Here is a 26,712-nt window from a genome sequence, read left to right on the forward strand (position 1 = left end):
CTGCTAAAATTGGATATGGAATCTGATGTGGATGTAAACACCCTTAAATTAAAGCTGAAAGTTTGCATTTTAACGTCATAGTAATTGTTTCATTTTAAATCCAATTTGTCAGAGTGAAAAGACAACAAAGTATGTTGTCAAACTTTCATAACACACATTACATAAATGTTTTTTTATGACAGTGATTGGGTATGTGCTTGTGAATTTTTAGAAATGTTTGACCCTTTCAAAAGCTGCGAGAAAGACATACTTTATAGCATATTACAACAATAAATATTGTTTGTCTTTATATCTCCTACATCCAGCTGTCCTGCCAAGCTCCCTTCAACCATCAGCCATCTAATCAACCGTAAGGCATCCATGCCGCAGGACTCGAGTGCTGCCTTTGACAAGAGAGATGAGGAGATGGCTCAGAGCTATGTGGACAAACCATCCATCCCCAACATTTTGTCATTGGTTTCCCAAAAGTGCCATTCAAGTATCAGTGTGATGAACACCCAGCAGTGAAGGCTATGTTTCTCAGAAGTTTCATCTTTACCAAATTATTCTTTTTCCTTCTTCTCCTTCTCCTTCTTTCTCCTTCAAAATATATGAACATAACATTAAAAGTGATATTTAACTTCATTAAGGAGTTCATGACAGCTCAGGGGACCAGTAGCCAGCATTTGTTCTGCTTCACAAATGATGCCTGATTTTGTTTCATCATTTATTCGTTATCAGAGCTGATGGGGCTCAAATTCTTGAGGTTGCAAATTCTCTTGCATGTTTTGACTAGAATGTATAACTTGACTCAAAAGCACTTAGAATAAAGGTGTTTTGTGTTTAATGAATGTGATCTTATCATGTTTGATCATGTTTAGACTTTAATCCACTCAGTGAGCCTTTGTTCTACTTAGGGTTTGGGTTAACACCACTCAGACCGGTACTGTTACACACAGTTTGCTCTGTTATGTCACTCTGTGTGCCTAATACAATTCAATACAGGTAGTGTGACTGTACAGAATAAACTGCGCTCTGAGTGAGCTCTTACAGGTTCTTCCGGTCCCTTTTTTCATTCAGTTTTCTTCTCCCATCCAGGGAGTAGCTGAACAGCGGTCTCCAGAGATATCAAGGCCTATGTCACATAACCAGACCCCATCACCTTCCTCATCATGTGACCTGCAATTCCACAGAGACAGACGCTACAAACAGCAACACTAAAAACAAGCACAGCAACAATATGTGGTATGTAGCCTGGTGAAGACATTATCTAGGGTGGAATGTGGAGTCGGGGTTGGAGGGGTTTATTGGGGAAGGGGTGAGGTCAGATTTATGTGGATCGGCATGCACATGTGGTATGCATATGTGTGATTGTATGTACATTACCGCCTAATAAACATAATGTTATCATCTGTTGTAGCACTGTATGAATGATGTTGTCAATGGATCTGACACCCATGCTGCTTTGTACTGTTATTTTTATCAGGCTGACCAATCGCCTGGCTGACAAGGTGTGTAGGGAACGAGCGGTGAGCCGGGTGCTGGAGAAGCTAAGTGGTTTTGCAGAGCAGCAGACGCTCAAGGTTCGACCCCAGCTCTTCCTGAAGATGTTGGAGGGCATGGAGCTGTGGGAACTCTGTCTGCCTGAGCTGTGTGTGGCCATCCAGGTATCTCTTTACATATCACAAATAAAATAGAGCTACTGAAAACTGTGTGACACATTTTTAATTGTCATGAAGGCTTTGCAGCAACAATTATATTGTCTTTCACACAACTTATACCAATCAAATGAAAGTAAATAAATAAATCAAATTTGATGAAAAGCTGATTTTGGTCTATGTAGGAAGTCACACTGAAGTCAATGCAAAATCCAGCAGGGATCCAATACTGATAGTGAAGAAATAATATACTACAATGAAAAACGTTTGGATTTTTTTATATTCTCATCTTGGTTTGAGAGAAAAAAAACAGTGCAGATGAGAAATTTAAGGTCTGAAAACACAAAAAATGGAGCACCTGCAGGTTGAGACAATGTTGATCACAAATGAACACTATCAAACCTCTTGTGGGACATAAAAAAAAAATGTATAATGCCTTTTTGTCTGGTGAAACAAGCTGAAACAGCCACAACTGCATGAAACAGGTTTAGTTTTGTGACCAGAATCCTCTTGAGAAGGATTTTTAAAGTTAGTTTGTTTTTAATGTTAGTTTGTTCCCAATTTGTCATCAAGAATTTTAACAGGGCTTAGGTAGGAATATAAGAAATTCAGCTGTAGGACTTCGTCCGTTCAAATCCTCTGATCTTCCCCCAAACTTAAGCCCAACAGTAAAGCGACAGTCACTCCCACCAAACCATCAATTAGGGACGAAACTTGCTCCAAGTCTTAACAGACTCCAGACTCCCAGAACACACCCCTACCGGTCAGAAATGAGGGGCAATACATCCTTCCCAGACTCCAGAGCAGATAGCTGGAGGTGTAATGACAGGAAACCAACTGATAAATGACACCCAAGGACAGTAAAGATGGCTTGCTGATTTAGAGGGTCAGCGTAGAGGGTCAGGCCGCTGGCTGTTTCTTCTCTGCGTCCCTTCTCTGGGCAGTCTGTGGCAGCGCCTCGTTCTGAAGCTCAGTACTGATAAAACAGACCACCCTCTTGTTTTGGTTTCCATTTCATGCTCAGCAGGAGGACACCAAGGTGGGCTGGGTTGGGGGATGTTTGGGATGAAACAAAGCAGACATAGAAATGCTGCTGATTTCCATCTACATGAAAATGTTTGTCCAGTATCTCTTACTTCAAAGGCTATGTGACCATCAGTTGTCTTGTCTCTGTAACATCAGATTTCAGCTTTGTATTTGTGCTTTTTGTCCTACTTCGGACTATATACGGTATCAATATACATGATCTGTTTCTGTTTCTATTTAAATTATCCCACCCTCCCTTTCTCCTCTGTCAGATTGCTATGGAACATGTGGCCCAGATGCCCAGTGAGGTGTATGATGCCTGGCTGTGTTCGAGGGTAACTCTGCCACCCCAGTACCACCATGCCCCCTCATACACCAGGTGAACCATCCTCAGAAAGGCCTGAAGGAAGGCTACAGACTGGAACAAATAGATAAAGAGCACTCAGACACACTGAGGCTATGAATTTAATGTGAGCTTGAGGCTGAGATTGCCTAAAATAGCCTTAAGAGTAATGAGGGAAAAATGATAAGTAGGAATAGTTCATTTGCATTTCAGCCTGCTCAGAATTCACATGAATAGGTAAGTAGGAGATGTTGGCACCAGACAGCCAGCAGCAGAGAAAATGCCAACTTCAAACCAATCGCTGCATCAACAAGAAGTAACCATTTAAAAATGTAACAAGTGAAGGTTGGAAGCCATAATATTTATATCTTCATAATTAAGTAAAATCGTCCAAATAAGCACATGCACACACCCTATTAGACACATGTTCATACATATGTACAGGTTAACACAGAGATACAGACACACATAATACGGAGAAGCAGGAAGTAAGACTGCTGCATACTTCTTCCTTTTTATCTAAGGAATCTACAGTGGTTACAAAGAGTTGTCAGATGTCTTCATGCATGCCAGTCTTTGTTTTTATAACTAATTTCCCTGTAACTTTCCTAATTAAATTAATAATTCACAAATTAAATGTTTGGCAGATTATTTCGTGTTTTTTAAGTGCAATGTGGTAATTTTTATGTTACTTCTTTCCTTTCATGTTGTTTAAGTTTGTGTTTCTGTAGGTAGAGCTCTTCTTTGTTCAGACAGCTTTGTGGTGGTTAACCACATCATAACTACCCACGTCTTCTTTTACTTGTCTAACACAAACTAGTGTGAAATTCATTGTAATAACTTTCTGTTCGTCAGAAAAGCTTTCCTGGAAAGACCTACTTGACTCTGTGTTTAGACCAGCAAATGTACCGTAAAAGCTTTTCAGAGCTGGCTAGGATGAATCACCATCACACATAGTATTATCTGTCTGTACAGAGAAGCAAAATAGTACTATTTGAAATGTCTATTACAAGTCATAAATATGCACACAGATGATATAAACAATGGATAAACAATCTAATAAACTGACACTCATGCTGACCTTTAACCATGCCTTGCCTTCTAATGGGGTTGTGAATAAAAGAGGCTGACCCATAATTATCTGCCTGCTAGATAAGAATAATAATGAACTCTGGATCACTTTTTATTGCCCTCATCTAAGAACTGAAAGTGAATGTGTCTGAATCTCATCTTATGACTGTGAATATTTGAACCTAATGAGCTGCACTGTTAGACAGGAAAACGTTTGTCAAACATGATACATGCGGGATTGTGCATGATAAAGAAACCAAATTTTTTGCCAAAATCTGTTATTTTAACTACCACTGCCCGTAAACAACAGTGATAACTTCTAGTCCTCCTTATCCACTCATGATAAGATGTACTGTATTTGTTTCCATGTGAGATGGGACAGTACAGAGTGAAAAAGGGGGAAAGTTTTCTTGCCTGGAAGAGGAGGGGTGGGATTGGGAACAGGGGCAGCAGTGAGCAGGCAGCAGCGAGCTAGCACATTTCAGGAATGCCACACAGTCTCGAAGCTAAGCTCAACCCACCCCCACACCCGTCGCTTTAGCCCTGGGCAGGGGGATGAGGGGGTGGGGGTGCAGGGTAGCAGAGGAAAACATAAGGGGGAACAAGCATTCTTTCATTAGAACTTGTCATTCAGGTTTTTAGAGTTCATGTCTCAGACCTTCAGTCCAGTCTAGACAAAATGGAGTGGAAGATAGGAAACATAAGTGATAATAATAAATATATGTAGCTGCAAATCAGTGGATTTAAACTGGTATAATTATACAGAATAGGATCTGAAGCTGAAAAAGAATCTCATGTGAAGTGAGCAAAGTGGTGTGAATAGAAGCACTGGAAAGTGTTTCTGTTCCAGGAGACTTACTGAATTTCCACTGAATGTGTCTGAGTCATGTCTGGAGTTTTAACAGAGTTATGATTGAGTTACTGCCCGAAAAAACAATTGTCTGTACTTGTTCTCATATATAATTTAACATTTAATTTCATCTGTATATCACTTATATATATGCCTTATCTCTTGCACCCTATCTGTAAATCTGTCAGCACATTCTTTTTATTATCTGTATACAATTAATGTTTATATAGTCTAACCATATATCACATTTACTATCACCTGTAAATATTGCCTCATCAGCACCTTACTCTACTATTTGCACTCACTGGTTGGATACAAAACTGTACTTGTACTATGTGCAGTGACAATAAAGTTGAATCTAATCAAATCTAAAAAAAAAAAGTTTAAAAGAATAGTCTGACATTTTGTGAACTTTGCTTATTCACTTTCTTGCTTAGAAAGATGAGAAGGTTGATACCACTTTCATATCAGTCCATTAAATATTAAGCTAGGGCCTCTATGCTAACTTATCTTAGCATAAAGACTTTAAACAGAGGGAAACAGTTAGCCTGGCCCTCACTAATTTACACGTTACATCTTCAAAAACCAAAGTGTAAAAACGACTAGTTGTGGTTTTACAATGGGTTAAAGGTAGAGTCAGTCATTCTGGAGAGAGATTGTTGATATTTGGACTAAACACCCAAACAAATACACCCTTCCCTTTGTGCTCCTTCAGAAGCTCCGCCCACCAAATTCATGGACGCGCATTGCAACCAAAAGAGAAAAATGGTGAAATCCAGTGCGATGTGTCAGCTGTAGAGTCACTTCTGTTTCTCTCACACATATTCACAAGCAGAAAAAAAATTTGTTTCATGTGAACACAACAGTTCATCCACACTCTCCGCCTCTCTGCGGCCTCTCCATTTCTCAATCCACTCGCGTTCAGTATCTCTGTCCGCGGAAGCAGCCGTCTGTCAGCTGCAGTTCCTGCGGAGCTGAGAGGACAACAGCCGGACAAACTGACTTCACCAGGCTGACTCACAGCAGAAATTTACTGAACCAAAATAGTTTGCATGTCGGCTCCATGGGAAGAAATAGACAGTGTTTGTATTTATTGATACATTGATATGGTTAGCAACGTCAAAACGTAGCCTATATACAGCAGGATATTTGTGTGATTTAACAGCTGCCTGATCAGATTACACCTCACTAAACGTGACAGAAACAGACTCGGAGTGTACAAAAACACTGGGGTGCCCACGTGAGACTGTCTTGGATTCAGTATGGATTGATACATTTAATAAAACTAGTGCAGTGCCTGATCAAAATGTGGCTGTTCAGAACAGGCCGATTACTTATTATTTCTCAAGAACCGCATATATATGTATCAACTGATAAACGTATCAATTAAAACAATAAGGAATTAATAAATTAAATGTTTAAATCCAGACAGAAACTTCAGTGAGGAGCAGTTTAATTCTACTGCCAATCAAATGTGTCTGGGCTCCTATTGGTTAGTTTTACTGCATTCGCTTCTGTTTTTTTCCTCCTGTGTGTGCTCGTTCTTCTCTCTCGGGCAGTTTAATTGAGCGGGGCACATGCCTTTGTCCCACTCAGCAAGTCAGAGCCCACAAGCACCACCCCGCTGTGATGTGACGGTGTCTGTATCAAACAGCCCCTGCTGCACTCAGACATGTAGCTGAGCAGCTGGCTGTTCACTGTTGATTCAAAGCGTATTGATATTAAACGTGTCGCGTGTCCAAATTGCATCAAATTCAACACTACATGTCCTTGAGTCCCCAGAAATACACTCACTGAGTGTGAAGTCGATCGGATGAACTGTTCTCGAGATATGCAAAGGACACACAGACAGACAGAGATTCCTTGCTTTAACCGCAGAGCCCATTCAAAACGTGCCTGAGACACCCAGTCATAAGTCTTGAACATACAAGCCAAGTTTCATTCACAGTACACAGTTCAATAGTAGAGCTTAAGTCTCTTAAACTTTCTCAAGTCATTATTACTGCAGATGTAATCCCACCTCCGACCACAATGTGGGTTGCAATTGCAGAGTGGCGCTGTAAGTATTTCCGCTCGTTGACTCCATGGGCTGAAGAAGAAGCATATCGACGTTGTTTATGAGGTATTTTTATATATTTCTCGAGAACCACTCATCCAAACAACTTCACACTCGACACTGTACTTCCTTGAGTCCTCAGCAATACATCCACCAGGTATGAAGTAAATCGAATGAACAGTTTTTGAGATATGTGTAGGACAAACATACATACATACACACAGACAGACAGACAGACAGACACAAAGATTCCTTCCTTTATATAGACAGATGGAAGCTTATTTGTTCCGTGAGAAAATACTTTCTATGTGAATTGTCCATGGCCTCTCTCTCTCTCTCTAGTTCGCCAGCCCTCCCCCACCATTCAATGCATGCTGGAGATGGGAGACTGTAATGTCCTCACACAGACAGCTGCTCTGATGACTTCCCCCTGTCCTGTGCATGAGCACGAACACCCGCTGCTTTTTGGCTGAAATAGTGATGTGTGGCTCGATCCAAGCCACTTTCTTTGTTTCCCATTGACAGAGCCAGAGCTGTGTATGAACACAGGATTTTTTTTTCAGCACACACAGAGAATGAACAGCTCATGGACCATGAGGAGATATTCGCCTACTTTGACGAAAAGTGTATTGAGCAGTCTTTCTGCAGAATCACTGACTCTACATTCAGTTATTTGCTCAACTATTTCTCGGTTGGATGCTGTGACTTCTTGGAGTCTCATCACCTTGATGTTGGCAGACAAACAGCAGATTTTTTTTTCTACCTTCAGACGGAGCTGGGCTAGCTGCTTCCACTGACATCTAGACTTTATGCTAAGCTAAGCTATCCGTCATCTGGCTGTAGCGTCATATTTGGCATACAGACATGGACATGGGATTAATATTTATCGTCTCATCTAACTCTCTGCAATAAAGTGAATAAGCATATTTCCAGCAAATATCCAACTATATATTTATGGTTGTATGTTGTATTCTGGCAGGCTGGAGTGATTTTTAGCCTCATAACTGAGAAACATAATATATTACAGCTGATTGCTTTAACATTAAGCATTTAGAAATAATTATATTACACTACTAGCTATGAATGATAAAAGATGTGAACAAAAACTGGGTAGACATTAACTCAACTTCTGTGGGAGTATTTTTTTAACAGCTGCTGTTGCAAGTCTGGTCCGCTGGTGGCACAATAGTGTGGCTGTGAAATGTGATCCATCCAAAATATACTGAATATCTGAAGTTTAGTTGCAGTTGAGTCAATTGCACCTGAAACATATTCACTACATGTGATCGCTTTGGATTTAGTGTCTTAAAAGTATAAAAGACTTTAAGATAGAAAGAGAAAAGGAGGGCAGCAGTCGAGTTCCTGTGGTTCTTGGATCTTAAATAAATAGTACTTGTGAAACACATAATTTAAGAAGCACAGGCTACAGAAAATACAGTGGATCAAAGAGGAACTAAAACTGAAATGTGGTAGAAGACGAAATTAAAAGATCGAGGAAAAACAACATTTATAAAACGAACAATTGCATTTTAAGAGGATTTTAGGCCTCTATCACTTTTGTCTTAGGTTTTTGTAACGAGTATAACCCGAATGACCTTAAAGTCTGTGATCACCACCGTTACAGTCAGAGCTGCTGAAATCATTTATTATACACCAGAAAATATGCTTAATAAACAGCAACAGGACACACTGTTTCCTGGTTCAACATCCAAACGAGGATGAAGTCATGTAGGTGTTCTGATCCTAAAACCCTGTGTTCTTTTTCCACCGCATGATATCAAAAGGGCCGAGCCGCCTACAGTACAGGAAAATTCAATATTTACTCTCCAGTTTACCAGCAGCAGCGTCTCCATGCTTGTGTAGTTATGAAAGTGAATTTGGCTGCATGGACAGAACAGAGAAGTGTTTGCATAGTAGTGAAAAGTTGTGCAACCAAAAGCTTGATCTCGAAATTGTTAAACTGCAGTGAAATCGACTTTAAACTAAGAAACTTGGGTGTTGTGAAATCCAGCTCTTTTTTGTGGTTGTGATTTTGTAACATCACATATTCAAACAACATCCTCACAAACATCTCATCTTACTTCTTATTGTTACTACCTGGCAATGTTGGAAACAGTGAATTAATCTTGTATTATAGGCCTGAAATATCAAATGTAAACCCTATAATGGCTTCATAATAAGGTTTTATCAGTTCCTTTATTGTCTTTCTGCTCTTGCATGTTCCTTTGCCGAGCCCTTTGTCCTACTGATAAACAAATTCCCCTGAGCTGCCTCTTTGCACATGTAGACACTCTCTTATCACTGCTCAAACAGTTAAGGGCACCTACGCTGTTCTCAAAGTCAAACTCACACTCGAATTTTCTACACAAATAGCAGGACAAGAATTGGCGATCAGTTTAACTTTCGTGTCAATGTGACAAATGTCATTTAGCTCAGCCAAGTTCAAAGTGACTTGTCATGCGGCTGTCACACAAGCTAGGCTAAAGGCTGTCTTCACCATTGACTAAAATAGCCATGTAGCTTTAGCTTAAAGTACACACATATGACACTTTTACAGCTGAGGCCACTGGGGGAAACCACCTGTTGTGGGTACAGTGGTGAAAGTGTGCTAGTCTACTGTCGCTAGCTATTAATTCTTTACTTCTGACCATGAGTACACGGTGCATTGACCGTGTTGTGGACTTGTGTTGATCATACTGTCTTTCTTGAAGGTAAATTTAGTAAAGTTCTGTATTTTGGGTTAGTGTCCTTTCAGTGATTGAAGTAAAAATGACTTTCAGCTGTTAATATTTTATAACTAAAAGCAAGTGTTGTTCCAAAGAAGATACTTTTAGATGTTGCATGAAAACTTTGCAATTCAGATTTTGGTGAGTTTATTGATCAATTACATGATCGACTATGGTTTTAAAACATTCTCCGACCAAAATCTGTGCTGGTGGTTCTAGGATGTCAGTCTGTTGGTCAGTCCATTACTTCATTCTTATTCCCCTCAGGATGAACCCCTGACTTCAGTCGCCATCATCAGGTCACATTTTTTAAGCTTAAGTCCAATACTTTGGTCAATGACTGAATACCTGCAAAACCAATTAGCCTCAGTTGTACTTTGTACCAATTAGCAAATGTTATCAATGCTAACATGGTGAATTAGCATTAGCATTTACCTCAAAGCACTGCTGTGACTAAGTACAGCCTCTCAAAGCTGCTAGCATGGCTGTAGCAGCTTAGGGCTGGGTTACACTAGACAACAACTAGGCTAGTTCGTTCAACGTGCTCACCAACCACACTGGAAGGTAAAAGGGTTTATAGCTGTTCCAAGCTACCACACTTGTTAGAGGAGTGAAAAGCCTCCAGACGAGACGTGACATTGTCAGACACAGGGTTTCTGAGGCTGTTCGACTATTCAACAAGCAGTTCCAATAAAGAATACTGCTGACTTTTAGTCTTTTCCTAAAAGGGTACCTTTTTGCATTTGGAATGTTAACTCTACTTCCTCCTCATGATGACATCAGATGGTCATCAGATCAGGCTGTTGGTAAAGTTGTTCCACGGTTTTACGCGTTGTTTGGATCGTTGGGCTTGAACACATGTATCTAAGTTTCAATTTCCAGTAAAGAACGAGAAAAAGAAGTAAAATCTTACTACTACTGTTTGTTTACGTAGCCTCCCAAGCTGCCAGACGTTTACCAAGGGGGAGCTTCTGGAAGCTAACCAATCAGAACAGGGTGGGCTCATTGGGAGAGGGGCCTTGAAGAAACAGGAGCTAGAAAGGCCGGTTTCAAACAGAGGCTGAACTGAGGGACTGTATAAAGGGCCAGTATAATATAAATAAGGAGTTTTTTAAAACTGTAAGTCATGCAAAGATATTCCAGTCGAGACTGAGAATATAAATATTGACCCGGAAATGTGCATGATGCCCCCCCCCCCACTTTAAGTAATGTGAAAGTTAGGGTTTTTCTGTGTGTGTGAAAAGCTGACATGCAGTACAAAGTTTTCACCTTACAGCAACTCTGTTTATCTATGACTCTTCCACCTCGTCACTGCAGGAGTGTTCGATATTACAACAGACACAGTACAAGCTGTGACGGATAAAAAATGTTTATTGTCTCAGATATCAGTAGGTGGTCCTGATGAAAACACATGAAAGATGAAATTCCACAGAGGAATTACTGTACTTAGCTGGCGTATGTGTGTGCATGCCTGTCTGTCTGTGCTCTATGATCATGTTCGAGCAGACTTTGTAATTACAGACAAACACTGGCTGACGCATGAGCCTTTAACCTCAGGAGCCTGGTTTGAAGGAACAGTGAAAGGCCATGCAAAAGTTTTGGTTTGTAGTGAAGCTCCTGCTCTACTCTAAAAGTTGTAAACTATCTTATAAAGTTAGGACCTCAGAATTTGAATTAGATTGCCAAATGAGTAAAATGCAAAGTTTTGTCAAGGTTATGAGAGCTGAAGTCATTTAACTACCAAAAGATATTCGTGACGCGCAGTTTAAATCCTCCTGATCCACTCTGAATCTTTGTTACGTGGGTGTGCTGCCTTTGAGAGAGCTTCAAAGAGAGACGCTGCCACGCTGTGTAGGAGGAATCCAAGTGATTAATGTTTTCTTCCAGCAAACAGGCTGCCTCTTGCAGACCTGCCACATGTACAGGAAGTGAAACCATGGCAATGGAGCCTTGTGTAATATGTGACGCCAGTCCTCCCGCAGCTTGCATTAGCTTGTGCCTATTAAATATCACTCCGGGAAACCTTGGCTAGCCTGCTGTCATTCATTGTACAAAATGTCTCATTGTCTCCTCGCTTCCTCAGATTTTGTTTCAAAGAATATTTTGTTGTTGTTGTTGTTGTAGATTTTTAAAGCAAAAGTTTGGTGGTCTTTCTTTGATGAGAGATGATTTCTTAATTGATTTGAAGAAGTGTGTACAGTCATCACTTTTCCTGCTTTGTCATCCATCATTCATCAATTAACATACTTTGGAGACATGACGTATAATTTCTTGGTGCAATGGAAATGTACTGATTTGGAAATAGGTTTTGCTGCTTTTGAATAATACTTGAGATGACAGTGTAATACATGTAAGCTTTCCAAATATTTAAAGTCCCTGTCTACTCAAAAATGTGTTTTTGGTATTCACTTAGATGTTTGACCTTCACTGTGCAGAATGATGCATGTGCAGAGTTTGACAATAGATAAATGTTTTTACATTCATCTGCTGAAGGGTGAAAGTTTCTTTGTACTCAACTTAAATCTTAAAATTTAAGATATGACCATACAAGAAGGATTTGTGACATCACAGCCAGTTTGGAAGCCAATTGGGTCCAATATGCAACTTACACAAGTATGATGTGAACCTCTGGAGCACATACACTGAGAATGGACTCTTCAGTGAAGTAGGAATTTAAAATTTAACTAGGCAATTGAACTGTTTTTGTGGAAAACCATACCAGTCACAAATTACTACTCAAAGCAGATTACTGTGTATGTCATATAACATGTCTGGAGGGGATCTGTAAATCCAGTTCTACAGCAGTAATTAGAACTGTATGTTCCTCACTTTCAGGAACACATCTGACTCCCATAAGTAGCAATACTGTTCCCTCAGTGGGCTTTGGCTCAGAGTCGCGGATCAGACATGCATTAACACACTTGACTGGCCGTCCTTTGTTGCCAGTGGTAACTGAGGATAACGATCTCTCTCACAGCTGGAGAGTAAGCCACCTTGACTGAGCACAAGAGTGAAGTGTGCGTCTGTGTGAGCGCACACTGGTATGTGTGCGTCACTGATCGTACGTCTGTGGTTCAACCAAACAATAATATCCTACTTCTTGCCACACTCATTTAAGTTGTGATGCAAATACGAAACACATGAGTTGGTCCGAACAAGACAGACGAGGTTCGGGAATGTCATGTTGGTCTTGTTTTTTTCTTTCTGCGAGTGAAAAGAACAGCTCCAACAAGAGGGTGCAGATGGACGACTGATGATTGACAGCTTTTATTCTAGATAATAACTTATTGCATGTTCAATCATTTGGAATGTTTTAACTGACTGAAATCCAGAAAAACAAGCCAGACATAATAGGAACACACCTTTGCGATGTGAGAAGACAGGATCAACAAGCCTTTAATTTTTCTGGGAACTGGTGAGTAAGTGCAGCAGTTTGCATTTTAAACACGCTGGTGAATGGTTTTCCTCCACATCCATGAACAGCGATGGACAGATGTTGTTTGTTGGCAATGACTGGGGCAATGACTCACTCTTACCCAGTTGAATCATTCATAAAGTGCCCTAAATACCAAGGCTACACCCCCCCTCCCCTCTGTAGCTTGAGATCACCCACTCATTAGCCTTTTAATAAAGAAGGCCAAAGGGGGTCGTTTCAGCGATTTTCATACCTCATCTGGGTCAGGTGACTGAACTCACACAGCCCCCTAGGCTCTGCGGACTGCAGAGAGTGTGACCCCAGCTCACCCCCCCACCCGCTAACTCCATTACCCCTCGCATGAGAAAACTGTCACATGAGCCACGTTGTGTGCTTCTCACTCCCTTGACCTCTTGTTTGCTTTACACCTGACTCACTTTGTCGTTAAATCCTGTTTGATCAGCTGGTACAATGTTTTTTTCTTTCTTTTTTGCTCGCTTATTCCTCAGAATCTAAGTCGTAAAGCCTAGTCAAGCTAATTCAACAGGTTAAAGGGTTTCTGTTATCCTGTCAGAGCTGATTGACCCTGTTGCTCTCGGTTTAAAAGTACATTTTGAACACACAGTTTTACCGCAAGTCTGAAGAGCTTCCAAATGTTAAAGCTGCATTTACATTGAAGTGGCAGCTGCCAGTGTAGGTTTAGCAATCCTCTTTATAATACTGCTGAGTGTAGTAACTCAAGACCTGCAGTAACGTTTATCCAAATCCGTGCATAGTGACAACAGTGTCATATTAACGCGACCAATCTGGCTCTAATTTAAGCACGAACTTTGACTCGCAGAACCAGATTGGCATCATGCCTTTAGCGGAGCACACTGACCTGAACTTTTAATCAAGTCTTAGGCAACAATAATCAATAAAAAATGTGCATGAATGTGTAATGCTTAAACTAAAACAAAGCACGCTGAAGATACTAGTCTAGCATTTCCAATTGCAGATAATCATTCAAAAATTATTCCTGAATTATCCTGAATTACCGTATTTCAGGGCAAAATTCAGGACACGCTATGCATCCCGGCATATATGCAAATATGTTACACACCACATTTTTGTACCATACACCATACCAAGCAAAACAGAAACTAGTTTGAAGAGGTTGTAAGTGGTGACAGGAACTCTCTTGCGAGGTGTCAGCAGATATGTGATTTACGACAGATTCCGTAGAACATTATTGACCTAGTTAAGTATTATGGAAAACGGAAACTAAAATGCATACGGTTGATTTTTTTTTTTTATTTCCTTTTACGCTTTAGGATCAATTCTGAACTGTGTGTGAGTTTCAAAACAGCTGAAAGGAAATCTTATTGAGTGCTTAAAAATATGCTTTGATTCTGAAAAATGTGCTTTAATTTCAGCATTGGACAAGAATTTTTTGGCAGGAAACTTGGATTAGCAGGAATTTGCTGGAAGGAAAAAGGTGAAAGAAGTAAAAGAGCAATGGTTTTAATATATAATGCAGATAAGTCCAACGGGTGCAGACATCACTCATCATTAATCATTCTTTTCTAAACAAAACATCTGCGCACATATTTCACCTAATCAATTGGTGAAAAAACTGTACCTAGCACACACATTCACAGAGTAGAAACAGAAATTAGGAGCCCTGCAGTGTGCGAGCTGTTTCTTTATTTTTTTTCAACATCTGCTCACTTTCAGTCCAGCACCTGCCTTCTTCACTTTGGATGTGCATATATACTCCTATATAGAAACAGAAATTAGCCTGTACTCCCTAAATAAACCAGAATCTATAGCCTGAAATCGAAAGACCTGCTCCAGCAGATATATCTCAGTTTCAGCTAAACACCTGTAGGAGGCTGATTAAGTCTTTGCTGTGGTTTTGTGCCAACAAGACAGGAAATGGTACAATCTCTCACCACACTCAGCGAACCTACGTCAAAGGATGGTGTGGTTTCCTTCAGCCTACCGCAACAACAAAATAAAGATCGAATTACAATGAAATAGCTGAGTTGCTGATTCGTCTTCCTCTTCTGGGTAATTTGCTGTGGTATAAAACTACTCCCAAACTCGAGTAGCTGCTGAGAAACATAATAGAGGACGTCACCAATACAAAGCTTTGTAATCAGGGAAAAGGAGCCAAAGCTAACGGAGACGGGCAACCAGGCCCTGCAGACTTGAGATCAATTGCATCTGAAACCTGATCTAATCAGCTCAAACAACAACAGGGACTCTAGAGGCTTTTGTTCAATGGGTAGGTTATGCCAATCACAGCCTGGGGAACTTTAAAGGGGCGACTGTCTCCTCAATCATAACGTGTTAAGACTAAAGGCCTGAGGGGAAAGGTGTGTTCCCTCCTGTGTCTATTCTCTTCCCACCAGGCCAAAACACCAACAATACTTACACTGACCTATTTCTGTTGGGAAGTAAAGACTAAAACTGTCTCAGGTTCGACTGCCAGGAAACTCCCAGTTACATTAGAAGTGTTACATAATACAAGCAGGCCTCCTTCCTAGAAATGTGAGGTTGTGCTGGCACAAGAGAGATAGGGAATATAAACAGTGTGTTTGCACATGTACGTTGAGTATTTCACAAAGGAGGACTGGAAAGTTGGACGGATAATTGTGAAAAGATCACCCTTTATTCTGGTGGATGTGATTTTAAACTGTGAAACAAAATTTGACTACTCATGTTAGATGGTTTAAGATAACATAACATTTGTTAAGCTAACCTGATAAACCTGTTTTGTGAATGAATACCCCTAATACCCTAACCTTTGACCTTTCATCTTTAATTAAAAGAACAGTAAACATTCAACAATCTGATTAGCCATCGTTGGCATAAATAAAGCTGGGGGGGGCACTGATTTCATTGGTGATGTGATTTAATCTGTAAGTTAAAACAAGCTGATGGAAAGATAGTAAACATGTACCCCCGAGTGATTTTACTTTTTCAGATTTCAGAGTTTTTAAGGAAAGCCTGAAGGGGTGAAAGAATGTGGTGTGTCACAGGTAAAAAAGCAAAAATTATATTGTATATTATATTGTTGGGTGCGGGAGGGTTGGGGCTGGATTTTTCCCAGAGGTCAATGTGACACCTTGAAACAGATTGAAATCCAATATACTCAAAATGTGATGTAAAGCAGAGAAAATTATCAAATCCACAACTTTTAGAAGCTGGAACCGACTACAGTTTGGGCAATTTTCTGCAAACTAATTGATCAGTCAACTAGTTATTTCAGCACTATTTTTCACTAAAAAGGCAGTAGAACATACCTCCATGGACAGAAAGTGCACAGTCCTATTCTATATTACCATATCCTGTATCATCTCTTTCTTAAGAAGAATATCTTGCTTCCATGTGCATATTCAGTGCAGATAATCCCATCTGATATTTCATATCTAAACAGAAAGGATCAAGATTTCCTGAAAAATATCATGAATGTTGCTCTTGAATCTTTTTATGCCTTGTTAAGTGTCAACACTGTCCATTTCTCCCTTTCCGAGTATTACGCAATGACTGAAACAAGAAGACAATATGCGATGCAAAAAAAATTTTTTTAATGCAGTAATTAGACTACAAGGAGAGCGGTCAACAAATTAGAAGAAAGCTTTTTTACATGCGTACATACAGTGACTCCAAAGCTGAATACACAAATAAATAAAATGGCGTATTTAAATGATCGGTCCCCGTCCCCCTATAAATTTACAGAAATACTGGAATCCACCCACATTTCAAATTTGAACAGCGAGCGAAAGGTTTGTAAGCAATCTTAAATCCTCTGGAGTAATTAAGTGATGGTAAAAAATGAGCTGAACTCCATCTCCCACAAGTCAATGTGACGTCAATGCATCACAAGGGGTACAGACCTGCTGTAATAAAAGGAGATTATGTGCTTAACTTTAGCCTACAGACGAGTGGGTTCAGTGGTGTTCTACGTCAGTGGTTCTCAAACTTTTTCATGTCAAGGACACTTAAATTGACACAAATTAGACCACGGATCCCCATTTGATTTTTGCTTTTTGTTATATTACAGAAAGTGTATGAAAGCCATGACCAAAATAGTCATACATTCTGTCATTGTTACTTATGGATGGAATTATAGTGAAAATAAATTATTCCCCTTTTGGCTGGAGACCCCCTGGAACCACTGGGAGTCCCCGTTTTGAGAACCACTGTTCTATGTTATTATGATCTGTAGTTACTGAACACTACACGTTAGCTCTTACATGTATATATATTATAACTTCTTGGGCTACAGGGTTGGATTCAGACACTGATAAGTTGGGGGAAGAGTTCATTTGTGAACATGTCTTCCCAAGAGCTCTCAGGGCACAAGGGAGAGGACATGTCACTGAAAGGGGAGGGGGACCCTTCGTATCCGGAGTCACTGTAGGTGTCCGCCAGGCAGACTTCCTTATCCAGGCCGCTGAGGGCAGCGGAGGAGTCTACAGAGAGGAAGTCATCCACCTGACTGTGACCGTTACAGTCGGGGATGACGACTTCTTCCGGTTCGTCTTTGATGCAAACCGTCTCCTCCTCGACCACCACTTCGGCGATGGGGAAGGAAGCCTCGTCAATCTTCTCCTCTGCGCCGCTCTCCGAGTCGTTGCACTGCCCGTCGCTCACCTCCTCCACGGGCTTGGTGTAGATGTGGTCAAAGTGGATCAGTTCATTAAGGGCCTCCAGCTTAACTGATGGGGTCCCCAGAGTCGCAGGTGTGGTGGTAGGTACTGGGTTCCCCCCTCCGACCAACAGCACCTGCGGCTCCTGGCACTCCTGTTCACAAGACTTGAGGAACAGCTCTGGGTCAAGGATGTCCAGAATGCCCAGTAGCAAATCAGACTAGTGAGGGGTGGGGGGAGAGAATAGAGAAAACAGGAGATTAGCCTAGTAACCCATGACCCGACTCTAGTTATTACAGAGCCCTCTTAGAAATGGGATTTAAATCTTAAAGGCACATGTTTCCATAAAAAGAAATCTTTGTCAGAGACTTACCTCATTGTCTGTAGTGTCAGGACTATCTGTATCCATTGAGAAGTCTTCAGATTTAGGAACTGCTGGGCCTGCACCTGCTGCGGAGGCACACGTAGCCTGAGTGCTGCGGACTCAGAAGACCCGATCCCCAAACCTGCGTCGTTCCCGGTGGACAACAGAACCTGAACCTGAGACCAAAAAGAAGGAAAGAAGGGTTGATGATGATGGTTACTCCACTCAAACAAAAAAAAAAAAAAAAACAACTAGGACGATCACTGTGAGCCTACTCACTCCGCTTCCCCCTCTACAGTCTGCATCACAATCTTACCTTCTCTTTTGAGTCGAGGGTGTCCAACCCAAGTCTCTGTCTCAGTTCCTCATTTTCTGTCAGTAGGCCACTTGTCTTTTCCCGAAGCAACCTGTTTTCAATGTGAAGTTTCTGATTCTGCAGAGAGGAAATAGCAAACAGATGTTTGTACGTGAAACTTGCAATCCTTTATCGGGAAGTGATGCATGAAGTGTCTCAGCTAAAATAAACAGAAACTAGAAATGTAACTGCACCAAACAGGAATCTAAAAAAAAAAAAGCTTTTTACTGTCAAGACTGAAAACAAGAAATGTTCTCTCTGGACAGATTTAGAACAGGACAGCTAATGAATATACAGTAGGCAAATTGATTATAGCTGTTTAATGCCATTATGATATCATAACGGCATAATTACAAATATGAAATGTATTGACTGGACATGTGTTTTAGTTCAGATGATATTTTGGTGATGTGACGATATAAGGAAAATGAGATGAAGGTTGTACAAGGGGTCCAAACATGTCTTGCTAAACAAAAAATTACCTCCAGCTCCAACTCTAGGACTTGCTGTTCCAGCTCTCCCATCTTGGCCTTTTTTCTATCTCTGGCTGTCTGAGCTGCAACTCTGTTCTTCAGTTTCCTGGAAAAAAAAAAAAAAAAAAAAAGAGGTGAGGGGAGGGAGAGGGGGGGGAAAAAAACAGTAATTTAAACACATTCTTTCCATGTTGCTGACTAAGCCCCCTGGCCTGACATGACTTGGGTTGACTGTGTTACTGCGCAATCACCGGCCATGTTCCTGCCACGCAGGCATACCAGGATATCAGTGTCCTGCTCTGTAACAGCAGAGCCGGGCGGGTCCGGCCACAGTCAAATCACTCAGATAGCAGTTTGACAAGCCGGTTCAAAGTCCTAACTGATACAATAACGACGTTTAAGCCATTTAAATGCCCCATGGGCTAATTTAAAACAGCTTGGGTAATCTACTTATAATGTTAGGTGATGCAACATTGCGGCTTTTTTTCCATTCTTGGTGCTTTAGTTTAAACGTCTAACCAGATTTCCATTGTTATACAAAATGATCAATATCTTTGGGCGTGTCCCTGTCGTTACTCTAGCAACAATGGCCGTATGTGTCCTTTAAAAAAACGAGTCTTTACATGCAGATATGATATGAAGTGAGAGATATTTTTCTAAAACTAACCTGCGAAGTGCTTTCTCTTCCGGACTCAAGTGTGTGAGCCTCTGTCTTTTTCGTATCGGCGGCCCCGCAGACGAGTTGGAGTCTGAATCCGACGACGCCGGGCTAGCCGCTGACGGTAAAACAACAGAGATGGGCCGGCTGAAGCCTGCCTGTGAGCCGCTAGAGGAGCCGGTCTGCTTCCCGGATATCAGGAGCACTTTGTGGGCTCCCCCGGTCCCTGCTGTTACCACCACCATGTTGGAATAGCCTCCTGGCGCGGTCTGAAATCAGAAATAACCGGGTATCCTTATTGAATTCGGTAGAAACCTTGTGGTTTCCCTGCTCACCCGGTCGTCGTTATTTCTCAACTGTTGACCGAGAAGAGCTGCGCTTGCGATCTTTTTCTACTATCGTGGTGACACCTGATAGGCTGTCAGCAACTATGACGCGGTCGCTGCACGGCCTGTGATTGGTTGCCGTGCTGATGAAATTTCACTCTGCTTGCAGTAGAATTACCCAAAGTCCCCTTGTAAGTGCTATTCCCCATCAAAACTTGTTGTCAATAAGTTCATTGGAAGTGTAATTTCCCCACCAAAACTTGGTATCAATTTTTGTTTCAAGTCAACAATAGGTCCCTTTAGTCATCTTATTCTATTTTATTCTATCAGATTTGGCTGTTTGATAGAATAAACAGGAATTTCACTATACTCAGATAACTTTCCAAGAGTTGCATCAGATTTTACTCACACACACACACGTGCACACGCACAGTGGTCTCAGGTCACACTATTAGCATGTTGTACTGTTAGTGTATTGATTGTGCAGTTATGACACTGAGTTGGAGTTTCCTGCACCCAATGTTGTTCCCATTATATGCGTGGTATTTACAGCCTCTGAAACAAATAGCAGCAAAGCAAATACCTCATGTTGGTTAAAAAGGCAAAAGGTCACAGTGAAGATTTCAAATCAGATAATGTAAAGGAAATAATTTGCCTTTATAGAATAATTAATTTTTTAACTTCAGTTTCATGGTTCAATGTTACTTGTTGTTTGGCCTCTTTAGGATATTTTGTGCTTCTTGCACTGTTTCTTTTACAGCATAGTTTCCTCATACTTTTCTTTGAGGGAGTCTAATCAAACAAATGAAACAAGTTCAACTGCTCTAGAGGCTTTCCCTGAAACAATCATTTCCTATTTCCTGCAAAGGACTGTTGATTGAGTGGAGTTGTCAAAGTTTATTGTCTGTTAAATGTTCCCTCCCCTTTTTTGTTTCTGCCATTCGGAAGTGGCAACAGTTTGATAAAGACAGTCACATGACATGGAAATTCTTATTCTTATTCCTATGGCATTATTACTATTCACTGGTTTGCAGAATTGAAAGATGTTGAAGAATTATTTGCTTTTTTTACAGGGACATTTGATACTGGATGCTTCTGTCATCTATGCACATATGATTTACAGAGTTCACCATCTGATTTGCTATATTATGATCAAATTATAAATTATGATTACAAAAATGTATCAATTTTTAATAGCTACTTTTGAGAGTGTAAAAAAAGTAATGATTGCATCAAAATGTTTCTTACATTAGAACATTCACTAGAACATTCAACTGCATGTGAAGTAGGTCTAAAGCAGTTTGTAGTGAAACTGTGGAGGCAAGCATGACCTATAAAGTGTACTACAAAGGTAATCTTCACAATACAACAAAAACAACCGGATGCAGTGGCACCAACGTGAGATAGTTCAGTAACCACAATGCTGTTCAACTTGAAACAAAGCCAGAGGTGAAGTGTTGAGTTCACAACCTATATTGTATGCAGAGTCTCAAAGTGAAAGCTATGAGTTAGTATTATGGGGCATAGTTTACAGACTTTATAGTAAGACTGTGTGTGTGTGTGTGTGTGTGTATGTGTGTAGTGTTTTATGCCATCACAATAAAACTCCTCTAGTGACGTTGACCACTTTGTCCAACCACCCATCTTCATGTAAAACAGCAGTCAACCGTCGTATCAGATAAAGGTGTCCCCTTTAAGCAAACAATCAGTCAGAAACTGCTAAAAAAAGAAACACATCGAGCAAGTTCACGAGTACACTCTCTTCCTGACACCCCTATCTTTCCTCAAGTAGGAATTCACATGTTTGCGGTATGTGGAACCATCATTGTTTACAGCTTGTAGCACTTTGCCCTAAAGTCTATCACCTCAGCAGGAGCAGCTACAGCAGCTAGAGCAAACACTGGCCTGTTTGCGGAGCTTTAGTGGCACTACAGAATCAACATGTGAGAAAGTCAAGGTTTTTATGTGTGTGTGTGTGTGTGTGTGTGTGTGTGTGTATGTGTGTGTCATAGTGTGGTGTAGTACTGAGGAAAGACAACAGGATTTAATTACAGGATGTCCTTTATTTCCAGCAATATAGAAATAGGTCAAACTCCTGTGGCCACATGAACGAAAGCTGACATTAACACAGCACAAGCCTTAAAGCGAATGGGGAAGTAGGTATGTATTTGAACTTCCTAGTGAATATTTCTCATTTTTAAGTTTCACCGTGTCACTCAAGAGAACGAACAGGCAATATAATATACAATCCTCCTGCCATAAGATGAAATGCAGTTGGTTATTTTTGACTTGGAAAGTTGGTTGGGGATCCCCCCATCATGGGTGAGACAAGTCTCACATTTGCCGTCGGTGAAGTGAGAGCCTGCCTGACTATATTTGTGTAGCTCTCAACTTTTATTAAACCAAGTGTGAGGCAGAGGTGTAACAACATAAGAGAATTCAAATTAAATATGTCATATAGCTAAAGGGATTTTCTCTATTATGTGTCATGCTTCAGTCTTTCCACATTCTGTCTTCTGCACGTAGCCTGTGGCAATCTGTCATGAATGCATGTTGGAGGAGGAAACAGAGACAATGTGCAGGATGGTAGCTAGCAGTCCTTCATCCTTGCCAATATCTCGGCATGGATGAAGGAACACCACCTTCAGCTTAACCTCTCTAAGACTGAGCTCCTCGTTTTCCCAGCCAGTCCTTCTACACAACAACAGATCAGCATCCAGCTTGAATTAGCCCACCTCATGCCTAAAAAATCTGCCCGAAACTTGGGCGTCATGATCGATGACCGACTAACCTTTAAGGTTCCCGTGGCCTCCATTGCTCCGTGGCCTCCATAGCTCATTTGCCCTGCACAACATCAAGAAGATTAGACCCTACGTGTCTGAGCATGCAGCACAACTCCTGGTACAGGCTCTCATAATATCACATATTGACAATTGCAACTCCTTACTGGCAGGTGTCCCCGCATGCACATTTAAACCTCTGCAGATAATCTGGAATGCGGCAGCGTGTCTGGTCTTCAACCAACCCAAAACAGCACGTCACTCCACTGTTCATATCCCTCCACTGGCTCCCAGTCGCTGCTCGCCTCAAATTCAAAACCCTGACACTTGCTTACAAAACAGCAACCAAAACGGCTCCTGCATACCTGAACTCCCTCTTTTAGGTCTACGCTCCCTCCAGCTTACTACGCTCTGCCAATGAGAGGCACCTGGTACTTCCACCACCAAAACAGGGCCCAAAGTCACTAGCCAGACTCCTTTCTTCTGAAGATCCCCGGTGGTGGAACGAGTTACCAAACTCCAAGCAATTCACAGAGTCCCTCTCAATCTTTTAAAAAAAAAGCTAGACCCAGCTCTTTCACGAACACCTCTGCACCTGATGGACTGAAAAAAAAAGTTATTATCCACTTCTATGCACTCTTTCGCCTCTATGCACTGCCTGTTGGCATCTTCGTCCTATCAGACATGAACTTAGCTTTATGACACTTACTCACAATGTTCTCTGCTGATCCACACTTGTGTTGTATTAACTCTCATGTGTACGTCGCTTTGGATAAAAGTATCTGCCTAATGAAATTGTAACATTGTAAAAGTCAGATTATATACGTTTATAATGCAAATCATGTGTTCAGTTCATGTTTCCCAACATTCATAGTAAATGTCCCAATGGATTAAATCCACCGTATAAACCCACCCAGTAGAACAGAGTTGTAACCACACACTAAAGCTCTGTAAGTACTTAATGAAAATCCTCTTAATACATGATGTGCTTACATGGGTGTAACAACACAATGTAAGAACACACAAATACTGCTCATTGAATACAGTGTGAGACAAGGAGATTCAAGCTACTTTTATACTTTAAAGGTCTTTGTTGCCTGACCGGTTTTAAAGAATATAAAGTGTATTTTGAGATTACTTGAACTAGAAGTTGAACTAGCCATACAGTGTAAGAGTTTGTTTTGTCTTGAGGAGAGCCCTGGAGCTTCTTGAAACTTCTTATTCAAAAACAACTGTTCCAAATCAGAAACATCAGTAGTACTCAACCTACTCATTTGTCAAGTATATTCTCATCTTTAAATATGCTTGAAATGTTATATTTTCAGAAAATATCACTTTTTTTACTTTATATAATACAACATATCTGGGTTTAACACTGGAAAAAGTTGAGTTGCTTTCCATTCTAGTGCGACATGTGCAGTTTACAATGATAACGGAGGCAGATTTACCATTTGAAATTTTAATTTTAACAACACAAAAGCAGGCTTCTTGTTTCTAGCTGACCAACGTCAATTTTGACAACTGAAACATCAGCTGTAGATAGCTCACTACTTAACGCTAAGTCCATGAGTTGGCTGAAAACTGTCTCCAGATGTCGTTTTATTGTTGCCAGCTGATTCGTCAAACCATGTGAAATGGTCTTAAATATGCACTTGATGGATACATATATGATCTAATGCTGAAAGACTGGAACAAATAGGGGGAGCAGTCAAACACACAGTCAAATCCACCCTTTGCTATTTTGTTCTTGTGTTTTTGATTCAGAGAGACAATAAAAAGACACAAACTTCACGTTAAAACTCTTTAGATACAGAGTAGGCTAGCCTACATGATTAGTTATGGTTGCTAAGTTATGATGGGACATTCACTGTTTGGGGGAATGAGTTAGGAAATGAAAATTGCTTTCTATCTCAATACACCATTATTCTTTCTCTCTTTCATGATGAAATATTATAAGCTTGAGTAGTTTGGTTTTAACACTTACTGTTTTTTCCATGTGATTTTTAGGGTTGTAAAGTTTCAAGCAGAACTAATTAGCTCCATGTAAGCCCCATTGACATGAATAAAGAGTTGGGGATTTTGCATTTGGCTTCAAAGTCAACTCAAGATGTTCTATTATTGTTAATGTAAGTACTTCTGTTTTAAGCCTCACCCCACCATCACTGGAGTCAGCAGACCAAAGCCTGAATGAAAGGCAGATTGTGCATAAAAAGCCTATACAGTTCGCTCATAGGGTATATACTGAATTCATTGAGATACCATTAACATCAATTTCACAATAAAACTTCTATTCTATTGGGAAAAGAAAAAATATTGTATCAATACAAAAGATAAGCTCCCAGACTAGTGTTTGTATAGAGTTAATTCACTTATATAAAAGAACATTTGTCTTAAAAAGAGCTTTTCATCATAGAAAAGTGTATTTAAAATATGATAAAGTGATATCACCTCAGCAGAATTTTCTTAATTTGTGTGTGAGTTTCTTAATATTCATATCACTGATCGGCCTTATTCTTTTTTTTTTTTAATTTCTCTGAGAAATTCTTTTGTTATTTGAAGCTCTATTAAAAGGAATTAGAAATAGTTTAAACCCTAGGCAGAAATGTTGTCTTAATTCAATATTGGACTAACTGACTAACATTTGCCTTAAATCATTGGTTACATATCTCGGATTCAGATAATCTGCCTTGGAGGCTCTGAGAGCGACTGTGTGCACAGCTAAATGTATGTATAGTCTGGCTGCTGGAGTCATCTCAACCAGTACTTAGACACACACACAAACGTACACAAATACAGATACACTCACAAATGCAGAACTTGGGATTCTCCCTGGAGCTCAAAGTTGGAGCCTGTGATTAAGGTGGGTGGATCCTTGAAACCACAATTCAAAATGGGCTGGTCCCAAAAGCATCAAAAAAACATCTCGCTTATGTCTTCCAGATGGTGACAGAGCTGTGATGTAAGGTACAACCAGCACTTCCACATAAAATCTGCACCTCATGGTGTTGAATGAGGGCGTACTTACTATTCTGCTTTAGTGCATTGTGGTATGTCAGTTGTCTGCAACTTTAAAGTCTTAACTCACTCCTCTAAAAGTGTCTTTTACTTATCTGCTTCACTTGGATGTTTGAGCTTCACTGTGCAGAAGGATGTACGTGCAGAGTTTGAAACTAGATCTTTTCACATATATCTGAAGAGAGTTTTCTGCGCTAACTTCCGATCTTGTATGTACCTAAAAGATGATCTTGTGACACTGCAACTAGTTTGGAGCCAATTGTTGTACAGTATGCAACTTACACAAGTGTGATGTGGAAACTTCAAGCTTCAAACTTTCATGCACTGAGAATAGACTTTTAAGTGAAGGAGACATGTTGTATCCAGCAGTAAAACTTTTGAAATTTTAAATTTAATTTTCATATTTATAGATTCTGTATTTTTCCAGAATATATAGTTGTGGTTTTGGGATTTTTTAACTAGTTAATTGAACTTTTGTGTGGAAAAATCTATCATACACAAATTATTATTCAGAGAGGAGTATTTATATATGTCTTACAACATTTGAAGGGGGATCTTTCAAGTGACTATAATCAGTATTTTTTTTATAATAAACAGGTATCAAATGACAATGTGCAACGTGAGAGGTATCGGAGAGTCATCACCCGATTGAAGCAGAAGTTTCAACTCATCGAAACTCATTGTGTAGCTGTCCGTCTGCAACTTTACTGTTTTGGTTCACCCTCAGCGCTCTCATAGCCTCATTTTCAGCCACAGCAGGTCACTGTTTTCAGCGGAAAAATGAAATGAAACCAATGAAACAAAACACAGTTAGAAACTAGCTAGTGACCATAGTGGAGCACTTTCTCCAAATGAAGCATAATGTTTCTCCGAAACTGCTGGACGTGTCAATAAGCAACTGTTTGTGAGCAATTTTGCCATAATGTTGATATGTCGATGTTGTGTTCACAACTTGGCTCTGCTGCCCCCAAGAGGCC

The 26,712-nt window shown here is 40.4% G+C and overlaps 2 protein-coding genes across 2 annotated transcripts; one reads left to right on the top strand and one right to left on the bottom strand.

The window, feature by feature from the left end:
- Positions 1 to 389: 389 nt before the first annotated feature.
- Positions 390 to 3,565, top strand: LOC122971423 (coiled-coil domain-containing protein 60-like). Its single transcript, XM_044338067.1, has 3 exons — positions 390 to 1,224; positions 1,466 to 1,646; positions 2,936 to 3,565. The coding sequence occupies exons 1-3, from the start codon at positions 1,220 to 1,222 to the stop codon at positions 3,044 to 3,046; spliced, it is 297 nt and encodes a 98-aa protein (XP_044194002.1). The 5' UTR covers positions 390 to 1,219; the 3' UTR covers positions 3,047 to 3,565.
- A 13,712-nt stretch (positions 3,566 to 17,277) lies between these two features.
- On the bottom strand, positions 17,278 to 19,998 carry xbp1 (X-box binding protein 1). The gene is made up of 5 exons (XM_044330603.1): positions 19,624 to 19,998; positions 18,966 to 19,062; positions 18,445 to 18,561; positions 18,138 to 18,304; positions 17,278 to 17,984 (listed from the first exon to the last, which is right to left on the bottom strand). The coding sequence occupies exons 1-5, from the start codon at positions 19,857 to 19,859 to the stop codon at positions 17,807 to 17,809; spliced, it is 795 nt and encodes a 264-aa protein (XP_044186538.1). The 5' UTR covers positions 19,860 to 19,998; the 3' UTR covers positions 17,278 to 17,806.
- Between the last annotated feature and the right edge of the window lie 6,714 nt (positions 19,999 to 26,712).

This window comes from Thunnus albacares, chromosome 2 (genome assembly GCF_914725855.1).
Source record: "Thunnus albacares chromosome 2, fThuAlb1.1, whole genome shotgun sequence".
Classification (NCBI taxonomy): Eukaryota; Metazoa; Chordata; class Actinopteri; order Scombriformes; family Scombridae; genus Thunnus; species Thunnus albacares.